Raw genomic sequence first — 11,659 nt, 5'->3', positions numbered from 1 at the left:
CAGAAAAAATTTTATTTCAATTTTTATTTATATATATAATAAAACTATAAATATAATAAATAGCAATAATGATATTTCTTTTAGTATTATTTGCCCAAATCTGAAGAACTTAATTAGGGTACAATAAAATCTGCGATAATATAGGACAACACATTGGCTCTACTATTACTCCTTTTTCGAAGAAGTGAACGACTGTGTGTGGTATACGATCTATAGTAACAATAACGAATGTGTTTTGAATAAGACTAATTGGTCATCAATTGACTACATTGTCTACTCGCTCGATAACAAATTGGCATATTTATTTTGGTATCTTTCAATATACTAATTTCAAAAACTTTCGATCTTTATCCTTCTTCCGAATGCTTAGCTTGTAATAGATAATATCTTGTTTATCACCTAGATATGTGAAACGCTACAAAGTACGATAAAGTTATTTATTAATGTATTTGGAGAAGTATATGTACAAAGAATTTAAGTTAACGGTATTGACATTTTCTTATATTATCCTTTAATGTATAGTTTTAAGGTTACCAATTAATATTTGTATAGTAATCTAATGATATTTAAAAATAAATAAATAAATTCTATTGTCAATGAGTAAAACTTATAATCTCAAACAATCCCGCTTGCATTAACATCTCAAGAAAACTTGGAAAGGATTTGGTTATATTCAAAATAAACATCAGTATCTTGCAAAAGATCTAATTTCAACTTGAGCACGAACGTTGAATCTATTAATGTGAACTTGAGCATGAATGTTGAATCTACTTTTCTTGTAATTCATTCTCTTTTTCTTTCCTTACTCCGCAAATAAAAAAAGAGAAAAAGACGAGAAAGGCAATTCATCACCAATATTTGATCGAATCTATGATCTTTTTCATTCTTTTCCACGACGATAACTAGAACAAAAAAAGGCGATCGAAAGAAAATGGCTACCCATAAATAGTGTTTGGAGCTTTAGGAATATCTACATAACATCTTTGCCTCTTTGATGGAGAAAAAATTTCTGCACAACATCACCTTCCAAGGTGACTAAATAGGAAACCTGTTAGAAATAATAATTGTTAAAACATCAAGAACATAATATAAAGGGGCTTGTGTATAATATTAAACAAGATTTTTTAAAAAAAACTCACAATCTCTAGAGCACTGACTTTGTGAAGTAGGAATCCATTTACTTTTTCCCTGAGAAAAAAAAATGAAAAATGATAGTCGTAAAGTGTTCACTTGAGTCCTATGTTGTTTGGATCCTTCAAAAATGTTGTCGGGTATGTGTTGGATCCTCTAACAGTAATACGTTTTTGGAGGATCCAACATGGGTGGTTTGGAGGTTCCGAGCAACGTAATCTCAAAAGTCTACTGATGTTCAAGAAAACTACTCACATAGAGTAAGGCAAGTTCTGATTCACTTTAGTCAGCAAAGGTCCTTTATATCTGGCAATACTAGTTTTGGATTTTACAATATGTACTTCCTCAACATTGTCAGCACAACCAGGGGCACTTATATATGCATCCTAAATAGGAAAAAGCAAAACAAAAACAGCATATGTCAGTAAAAAATCTTCGTTTTCATATCGGAGAAATTCTCTAGGACCAACAGCACACAATTAGAAACTTGGTGGATAATGGGCCTGTCCGTCCATCCTTTTCCACTTATGTATCAAGTTTTTAGTCTACAACAACATTCGAACCAATGACGTGCGCCTAACCCACACATCACGTGGTGCGCTCTACCACTACACCAAAGCCTTGGGGGCTATAAGTCATCAAATTTTAGATATAGAAAGCTGGTTTTGCAGAAAAAATGGTATCTGGTGTTCAGGTATTCCTCAGTCCCTTGCTCTCAAAAGTTGCTGAAGAAATGGAGATGTAGCATTTAAGATTTTGACTTACCACCCCGTACTTCAGAAATATGCCATGTAAAGACTGGAATTCGTGTTTTAGTTTCGTTTGAGGAGTATCTTCTTCGTAAGCTACCAATGGATGAAGTCCGATAGCAATGCACCTGCATTTACACTATCACTTTAGTCACACGATATCACTTTTGTCACATATTTTCTCTTTGGAGTAAAAGATTGCAATCTGAAGGTACCATTTGCTTTCACTATTTTCAAGTGTGTCTATCAGCCATTGTGACTGCCTATCTCCAGCACCATTTGAAGCAACCTAGAAACAAGAAGAACAAAGTTAAACGTCGAAAGTGATCTACAGCAAAAGCAAAAAGTAAATTTTGAAAATTGTAAATAAGAATGAGAATGATATCCCTATCTGGGAAGAAGGAAAAAGAAGGGGACTGGTTCTCTAGGACCGGTTGAGATTAAGGATGATATGGGAGAATTACATCTATAATCGAAACTCATTTATATAATCGTAAGTCTTTGTCAAATATACGCAGAATGATAAGAACTGTTTTCAGGAAGATCCATTTTTTTTNAATGGTCCTATCCGCTATCCTTTTCCACTTATGTATCAAGTTCTTTGTCTACAACAACATTTGAACCCGTGACGTGCGCCTAACCCATGCACGTGTTGCACTCTACCACTACACCAATGCCTTGGGGGCTATAAGTTATCAAATTTTTGTTATAGAAAGCTGGTTTTGCAGATAAAAATGGTATCTGGTGTTAAGGAATTCCTCGGGTCCCTTGCTCTCAAAAGTTGCTGAAGAAATGGAGATGTAGCATTAAGATTTTGACTTTACCACCCCGTACTTCAGAAATACGCCATGTAAAGACTGGAATTCGTGTTTTAGTTTCGTTTGAGGAGTATCTTCTTCGCAAGCTACCAATGGATGAAATCCGACAGCAATGCACCTGTATTTACACTACCACTTTAGTCGCACAATATCACTTTTGTCACATATTTTCTCTTTGGAGTAAAAGATTGCAATCTGAAGGTACCATTTGCTTTCACTATTTTCAAGTGTGTCTATCAGCCATTGTGACTGCCTATCTCCAGCACCATTTGAAGCAACCTAGAAACAAGAAGAACAAAGTTAAACGTCGAAAGTGATCTACAGCAAAAGCAAAAAGTAAATTTTGAAAATTGTAAATAAGAATGAGAATGATATCCCTATCTGGGAAGAAGGAAAAAGAAGGGGACTGTTTCTCTAGGACCGGTTGAGATTAAGGGTGATATGGGAGAATTACATCTATAATCGTAACTCATTTATATAATCGTCCAAGTCTTTGTAATATAGGCAGAGTGATAAGAACTGTTTTCATGAAGAAAGAAAACAGCACGATATGTAATCAGCTGGTGGAAAGTCTGAAAACAGAATCATATCAAAGAGACATCTAAGAGATTATAGATCATATGCCATCTCACACTCATCCAAGTATAGCTGTTTATAAATGTCTACATTCTTCTGAGAATTAAACATGAAGGTGTTCTTGGCTATATGTATTATGCCACGTGCAAATATAAAAGACAAATAACGTCAAGATGACAGGTGAAAGTGCATAAAGAACCTTGCCAACTGCCATAATTGGCATAGGATGACAACTCCTGTTTTTATCCCGAATTATTTAAAAGACTGTCAATCTAACACAAGCTAAAATTCGACAATTTATCAGATCTTCTGGTGTTGAACCTCCCAAGTCTGTAAAAGGTATTATATAATAACCTTACACTGATCGGGTAGAAGATAGATAAGAGGCAAAGAAGCTAAAAGTAACTATCTTTCAGATGAAATGCCATCATATTTGATGTAACCAAGGGTCTTTGGAATAAATTTTCTGAACTTCCAGAGATAAAACCAACACACATAAGCTACAGACACTATCAGAAGCGGGTTAGGTAAAACATTATATAGAAAAATACAATATTTATCTTACAAAGACGATAGGCGACAATAAGTGAGCAGAAAGCTGAAGTGACACCATCTTGGTAACGTGCGTAAAAGGCCAATTTAATCAGATAAAAGAAAGAAACATTTACCTCATATAATCCTGTATCCACAACTATAATATCTAAGCTTCCATGGGCAAATTTGAATTGTTTAAGGTAGTGATTCACCCCTTGTCCTTTGAGAGCTCGAGCAGAGTACCTACAAGTTGAGGATGGCTGAAGGGAAACCGCATAGACAAATCATTTCAAATGATGAAACCGAGATCTAAAAGTAAAAAAGTTAGTCCAAGAGGAACAAAGTGCTTATTCATAGAGGAGCATACCATGGGATCTTCATGGAAGGAAAATGCCAAGTAGCCTGCCAAGGAAGGAACCGTAAGATATGTAAGATTTAACATTTCGTCGAATCCTCATTGGAAATTTAAGATTGATTCCTTTTAATCAGAGAAAGTAGTGAACATGTTTTTGTAGTAAATACTACATGGAGTTTGCCCTTTTGCACAAGAAGAGAAGTTGACAAGTTAACGTGCTACATAATGTCTAAATTGCATGGTTTAAACAACTCGTATGAAGCCGGAGTGATACAATCAGTACCCAATTTTTGCAACAAGATGTAATCAGTAGAACACAAAAAACGAGATGTCTTTAGAACTTTAGGTATCTTGAAAATATGAATCAAAACCAAACATTGGTAGGTAAGGTGACCAAGAAAACTTAGTAAATTATCTAATTTGAACCCAATTCATTAAGTATCTACGTGTTACATCCTACACTAGCATCATTGTACTCAAATTCATATAACCACTGAATAATGCACTTATACAGGTCATTGGAGGGCTTACATTTTGCATAAGAGGATCATCTTCCCCAAGTTCGCTTATGTTGATAACGAATCTTATTCAATCTTGGATGAGTACACGTCCAAACTATATACTGAAACTGATTGCTTTTCCTCAACCAACTAATGCTAACACAACAACATACCAAGTGGAATTCCACAAGTCGGGTCTGGGGAGGGTAGAGTCTACACAGACCTCACTACCTCATGGAGAAAGAGAGACTATTTCCGAAAGACAAGTGTAGCAAATCCAACCAACTAATGCCAAATAGAAATCCAAAGTTGCTTAATTCTTCTACTATAGACTGAACTAACTTACAATCTTCACCAAACCAAAATTCAGCTCATAACACATATCCCAACAACATAGATTCAAATAAAAAACATTCCTTTACACAAATAACAATAGATTTTTCTTTTCAAAATTGATTGTTAAGTGTACATTCTTCAACTACAGACTGAACTAACACTGACAATCTTCACCAAACCAAAATGCAGTTCAAGATTCCATGCACCAACTAGGAACACTTAAATAAAAATCATTCCTTTACAAATAACCAAAGAAAACATTCTTTTTTTCAAAATTGATTGTTGACATTCTTCTACTACAGACTAAACTAACACTACCAATCTTCACCAAACCAAAATACAGTTCAAGATTCCATGCCCCAACAAGGAACATTCAAATAAAAATCATTCCTTACACAAATAACCAAAAATAAAACTTTTTTTTTCAAGATTGGTTGAAAAACTGACCTGTTTGAGAAGAAGGGTGTGTTCTTCAATAGTCCTAATACCCCCTGTAACACTTATAAAATATATATCCATAGGAAGATTATTCACATTTCCACTCCTTATCATTGGCTTCTGATTTTGACACAAGTTGAGAACAAGAAAAGGAGAAAAACATAAACAAAATTGAGTAATAAAAGTACAAACCCATGATTTCTTCATCATTTTTCAGTAAACCCAAGATTCAGATTTTTTTCTTTTTTGGCAGATTATATACTAAAATCCCAGAAAACTTGTATTTTTGAAATAAAATTTTGAACCACTCAGAGATGTTGTGGATGTGAGCACATGGTAACCACGTGATTTTTCTAAAATGGAAAAAGATTTTTTTTTACTTAAAAACAGTTAATCTATTGAATTTGGCTAAAAAATACTACTATCATTTCCATTTATTTGAACCAAAAATGCCATCAACTTTATTTTCTGGCATTAAAATGCTGGTTAACTAGATGGAGCTATATAAAAAGTCACGGAGTCGTGTATTACTGATCCATTTTTTAATCGAATATGAATTAAATTATCTAATACATATGTGTTGATCGGACTTTTTCATATATATAAATAACTATGAATTTCCTATTATTAATTCACAATCTGAATTTCTATCTTTCTCCTCGCATATTCCTAAATTTTGAAGTTTAGAAAAAATAACTAATTTGAATTTGTATTGGGTAAGCTCGCTAACATGTTCTTGTTTTGTAATTGCAATGTTACAATCACGAATTAGACCATGTAGGTCGCTATCACGCATGTTCGATAATTGCATCAAGAATAAATACCTTAAGTTTTATATATCAAAAAATGTGGATAAGAAGTGAAACAGGGGGAGATTACAAGATCGGAAATCGAACTCTCACAAAAAAAAGATACTAATCCAATTTGTACCCAGTTTGCTGACGAAACAAAGCTGAAACTTATATTATATTGTAATGTCCAAAGTTGTTACAAAAGCCAAATAAGTACTGAATGTTTTAAATTATCTGCTTCAAACTAGCATACAAACAATTAAGCTATTTGGGATGTTGTATAAGAGAAACACTACATCTGATAATCTGATGCAAATTGTTATCTACAAATTTCTTTTACAAAAAAAACAAGAAATCCCCAAGTGCCAGCCGACATGGGTCAAAACTCGATGGATAATGGACTTACCCCTCTATCCTTTGCTGCTTAAATTCCAAGCTTTTGTCTGCAACAAATTCAAACTTGTGATGTACGTCTAATCCACACATCCAATGTTGCGGCTCTTACCATTAGACCAAAGCCTGAGGGCATGTGTTGTCAGCACATTTTAGCGGCAAACTGAAGTGCAAAATGAGGAGGAACTAACAAAGTAAAGATAGAGAAATTCTTGCAATCATCAAGAATGAAAGAAAAGTGGAAACTTTGATTCCACTACAAGAAAACTTGCCACACACACACTTTTGCTGTCTCTTTAACATCATGTGCTCCCTTTTGAATTCATTGGAGAGCTTTCTTTAGATTGGACTTTTTATCTTCTTAAAGATCAGTCGAGGCCGCCTCTGTCGAGCATGTCCACTAAAGTCATCCTTCTTGGGAACCTTGGTGGCAACCTTAAAAACATTGCATCCTCAATCTGAATAGGCAGATGGGTGGCGACAATGACGATGCCACCTTTCTTCCTGTGCTCTGCAATGATATACTCGAGCAATTTCACACCATCGTCATCCAATGCTACTGAAGGTTCATCGAGCAACCAAATAGGTCGATCAATTGCTAACAATCTGGCGAGCTGTACCCTTTTCCTTTGACCCATAGAAAGCATCCGTGCTTTATCGTTTACTAATCTTCCAAGCCCCATAAGCTCCAAAGCTGGCAGAGACTTTCCTTGCTTGCCTTCAAGAACTTCAAACCATTGAACATTGTCAAGGACCGTGAACTTCTCTTTGATGGCGTCCTTAAGAGACAGCCAATTGAGTTGAAGTTTGTACTGTTGAAAAACACCTGAATCAGTAATGTCATGGCCATTCCAGAGTATCTCACCAGCTGATGGTTTTGAGAAACCAGCCAACATGCGCAAGAATGTGGATTTACCAGAGCCATTGGTGCCTGTTAGTACAAGTGCACCACCATCATGGAGGGAAACATTTACGTGGCGCAAAATTTGTTGAGCATTTCTCATACACGAGACATTGTTCAGCAGAAGTCGAGGAAGTGGAGGTCTACGCAAAGACATTTCAAGTGAATGAAGGACCAAAACTAGTAGTAGATATAACACTTGCTTGATTGAGCAACGGAAAACAAAAGGCAGCTGATGCTCTTTCTAATCTTGCTTGGATCTGAGAAGAAATTACAAGAGAAATTATGCAATCTGAAAATTAAAAGCAAAAGTAGGAAAAAATCATAAGTTTCAGTGACTGAATGTATCCAGTCAGTTCACAATAGAAACAAATTGTGCCAAATCAAAGTTTACTTGCTGATACAAAAGCATTATGAGCAATTGGTTAAACATGCAAATAACATCATTTGGAACTTCGAATCAGGCATGAAAGCAGCACAATCAAATATACTCATATGTTTTATACAAACTATGAAGAACCAAATCAGAAAAGGAAAAAAGAAGAAGATGAAAGAGGAAAGACATCCATGATATTTCTCACTTGTTTGCTATTTGCAACACTCTGTAATGCTACTAAGTCACTGAATTTCCCTCATATGGAATTTCTTTTCATAGAAGCACATTCAGTGTCAGAGAAACCGAAAAAGCTTTGCTCCACACCCTTCTCATAGCTCCCCTATCCCTCGAACAACCAAAATCATATAAAAAGTTTATATCATTGGCGAGGGCAATCCACATCATTCTAATTTCTAGTTCTCCACTTAAACCAGAGGGACCATCAAGAATTGCTATATTTTCTTAAACGTAGCTCATGTGTATCACCGAAAACAAGGTAAAGAAAAGGAGGCCTCTAATCATATTTTTCTCATCAGATTACAATCGATAAAGGTGTCCTGCAAAGTGCAGATACCGTGCATTGTAAGACAACGTTAACCAACTTGAAACTTGACAGCAGTTACACTGTAATATGGCATCGGCAGAAAAGCTATTAAGTTGAATGAACAACAACTTTTACAAGAAAATTTAATTCCACAAGAATCATTCTTCGAAGCATTAGATTTGAAAGATTTAAAAGAAAGGAAAAAAAACCAAGAAAAGGAGAAACTGAGCAATCATACTCCTCTTCTACTGAGACTAAAAGATACAAATTCTTTCTTTTTTTTAAACTACTGAGACTAGGATACAAATTCTTGGCATCTAAAGTCAAAGGCTCACATCAGAAAATCTCAGAACTTTATGACAATATAGAGGCACCCTCTTAGCAGAATTAGACTTAGTCATTTCCTCTTCAATTGAGGCCAACAAATAATTCTTGTTACATAAAGTGAAAGAAAATCTTAGATTGACAGACTGTACTTCAAAGAAGACATGAATGAATTAAATAGTAGAGCTTGTTTTGTGTTCCATACTTGGTCCAAATGCTCCTTTAATACTTCCCTTAATAATCAAAACATATTACCAGAAAAATCAAGTTAACATGCTAGCCAACTGAATGACATTTGGGAAGATAAAACTGTAATCTGCATTTATAGCATATGAAAGTTCTTTTTGCATACAATACCTTGGATTACTTTAACTTCAATTCCCTTTTCTTTTTTTGGAGGCAAAACGTGTGTATAGCGACATTAATTCATGAATAGTAAGAAACGGGTACTTACCTTCTGCATAAGACAAAAATATGGTAACTGAATGAAACAACTTTCTTCCATAACAGGAAAAGTAATTTATCTCGATGAACAAAGCATTCACATGGTAATTAGACCGACGAAAGTGAAATAAAAGGTCTCACTTTTCCCTTAACATTCCAAATGATTCAAAACTCTCAGTAAAATCTACAACATTGAGTGGAATGCACTCAAAGGATACAAATTGTGATCCTATATCCCAATTTATGTCACATTTTTTCCTTTTTAGTCGTTCCCAAAAGTTTCCAATTTCTTAAATAAACTTTGTGCCCACACACACCCCTCACATAAATTGAAACATAGGGATTAACAACAACAAAGTGGCCTCTGGAGAGGGTAGAGTGTACATAGGCCTTAACTAAAAGCAAGCAATACTTATGAACCTTAGGCAGAATATTCAATAACAATCATTCAGCATACAATCCTTAATTACACATCTAAATCCAAACAATCATCGTTCTTCCAATTTTCAAGTTTTTCACTTCAATCTAACAGATACGGTACCACAAAACAACAAGGTAAAAGATGAAACTAACAAGTTATGATCACAAGCAGAAATTCCCAAAATAAATAGAAAAGAAAATACAGAAATGGAGATGAAAAAAGACGAACCTTGTGATTTTCTACAGTAAATGGAGTCACCGCCGTCCGTCGAGCTACAGCTAGCAATGAAGTATTTTCTTAGAACAAAGTTGGTTGCCGGAGAAGACTTAGGCCGACTTGCTTTGGGTTGAGATGTTGGGCTTATACAAAAATAGATGCCCATTATTTTATGGGCTGAGCCCAGCTAGGCATTTCATGGGTCAATCCCACTATTTTGGTTGAGCTGCATATCTGTCGTATCGGTTCAGTTATTGATTTAACCGTTAAGATTTCATACATAAGAAAAACACTTAAAAACAAGACAACAAATCAAATGAATCATGCATATGTGTTGACAAATTGAATCTTGCTCTAAAGAGAATAGAATAGTCGAGAGTTTGACACAGCTAGAAATGAAAGTATGAAACTAAACCTTGACTTTATATATTTAATGATATAAATATAATTTATTAATTTACTATCGGGTTATCTGTTAACCCATTGAGAAAAAACTTCAAACCTTTTAGAATCGATAATCCGATATAAAAAAAAAATAAATTCAAATTGTTACCAAAATCGCTGAACCAATAACCAATTACCAAAAAAAAAGGTTCGATTTAGAATAACCTAGTCTTTACCGATTTGATGATTTTAAATTTTTTGTTCTTCAACATTTTAAGTAAAATAATAAGTGGTAAAAAATATCTCTAACATTAAAATAACAAATAATTTTTGTTCGACATAGTTTATATATTTATATCATAATATAGCATAAGTTATGTCTTAAAATGCATAACAAATTATGCTTTATTCCTATAGAACTTATGCTTATCGAGAACAAATTCAGTTCAAACTCACAAGTTATATTGTAAAAAAAATTAGATAGTTCCTACAAGACTTGCGTAATGCGAAACAAAAGTTCAATTTCAAAACCCACAAGTTTATGTCATAAGAGTCACAACTCATTCATATGAAACTTATGCCAAGTGAGAAAAAAATTCTAAATTTATGTCGAGTGAATTAGATATTATACGACTTATGCCAAATAATTTAATTTGTACAGAACTTGGACTGAACAAGACGAAAGTTCTCTAAATTTTACCGAGCAAATTAGATACTACCAAACTTGTGCAAGATAACTTATTTTTTTACCGAACTTTTATCGAATGAGGCGAAAGTTTTCTAAACTTATGCCAAACAAAACTAAGTCATAAATAAGACTAATTTGCCCCACAAATTTTCACTAAATGAACAACAAAAAGAATATATATATATATATATATACTAGTAAAGAAAGCCCGGGCGCTGCCCGGGCCCAACATTAATAAAGTTATATTGTTACTCTCTCCGTCCCATATTAGATGAGAATCTTACTAAAAAAAAAAAATTCATATTATTTGAGCACTTATTAAATTAGGATAGAATTAATTAATTCTTTTCCATTTTACCCTACAATTAATATGACCATTCCTATATTGTATGTGTATTTTTTTAACTCATTTCAATGTGCATTGATCTAAACAAAGGGTAAAATGGTGAAGTCTTCCAATGTATTAATGATTTCTTAATCACCGTGTAAAGTTGGAAGTGCCCATCTAATATGGGACGGAGAGAGTATAGTTTATGTATTGTTATAAAATTAGTAAAGATTGTTATAATATATTTTGCTCATAAGTGAGCTAATATAAAAACTTATTTGTCATTTGTCTTTTTAATTTCAATTTCAAATAGCAAATAAATGTAGCGATAAGATTGAGGGTAGAAATGAAACATATCTTTCTAAATTTAAGTAAAAATAAACAGAGTAGAAGTAACATTAGGGTTATCGAT

At 33.9% G+C, this 11,659-nt stretch overlaps 2 protein-coding genes across 2 annotated transcripts; both read right to left on the bottom strand.

Annotated features, from left to right (window-relative positions):
* Nucleotides 1-843: 843 nt before the first annotated feature.
* LOC125850353 (uncharacterized) lies at nt 844-5,682 on the bottom strand. The gene is given in 9 exon segments (XM_049530205.1): nt 844-1,048; nt 1,140-1,188; nt 1,387-1,517; nt 2,705-2,816; nt 2,904-2,977; nt 3,943-4,051; nt 4,176-4,210; nt 4,695-4,756; nt 5,416-5,682. Coding segments are annotated over 9 exon segments (882 nt in total). The 5' UTR covers nt 5,648-5,682; the 3' UTR covers nt 844-970.
* A 698-nt stretch (nt 5,683-6,380) lies between these two features.
* LOC125850343 (ABC transporter I family member 1) lies at nt 6,381-7,795 on the bottom strand. Its single transcript, XM_049530191.1, has one exon. The coding sequence runs from the start codon at nt 7,677-7,679 to the stop codon at nt 6,990-6,992; it is 690 nt and encodes a 229-aa protein (XP_049386148.1). The 5' UTR covers nt 7,680-7,795; the 3' UTR covers nt 6,381-6,989.
* Between the last annotated feature and the right edge of the window lie 3,864 nt (nt 7,796-11,659).

The sequence above is a fragment of the Solanum stenotomum genome, unplaced genomic scaffold (genome assembly GCF_019186545.1).
Source record: "Solanum stenotomum isolate F172 unplaced genomic scaffold, ASM1918654v1 scaffold16320, whole genome shotgun sequence".
NCBI lineage: Eukaryota > Viridiplantae > Streptophyta > Magnoliopsida > Solanales > Solanaceae > Solanum > Solanum stenotomum.
The sequence above is the reverse complement of the archived record's forward strand: the minus strand, read 5'-3'. Positions and strand labels throughout refer to the sequence as shown.

What these genes read in the sequence shown, in the direction of transcription:
- LOC125850343 (XM_049530191.1), bottom strand. Translation starts at nt 7,679, where the DNA reads ATGTCTTTGCGTAGACCTCCACTTCCTCGACTTCTGCTGAACAATGTC.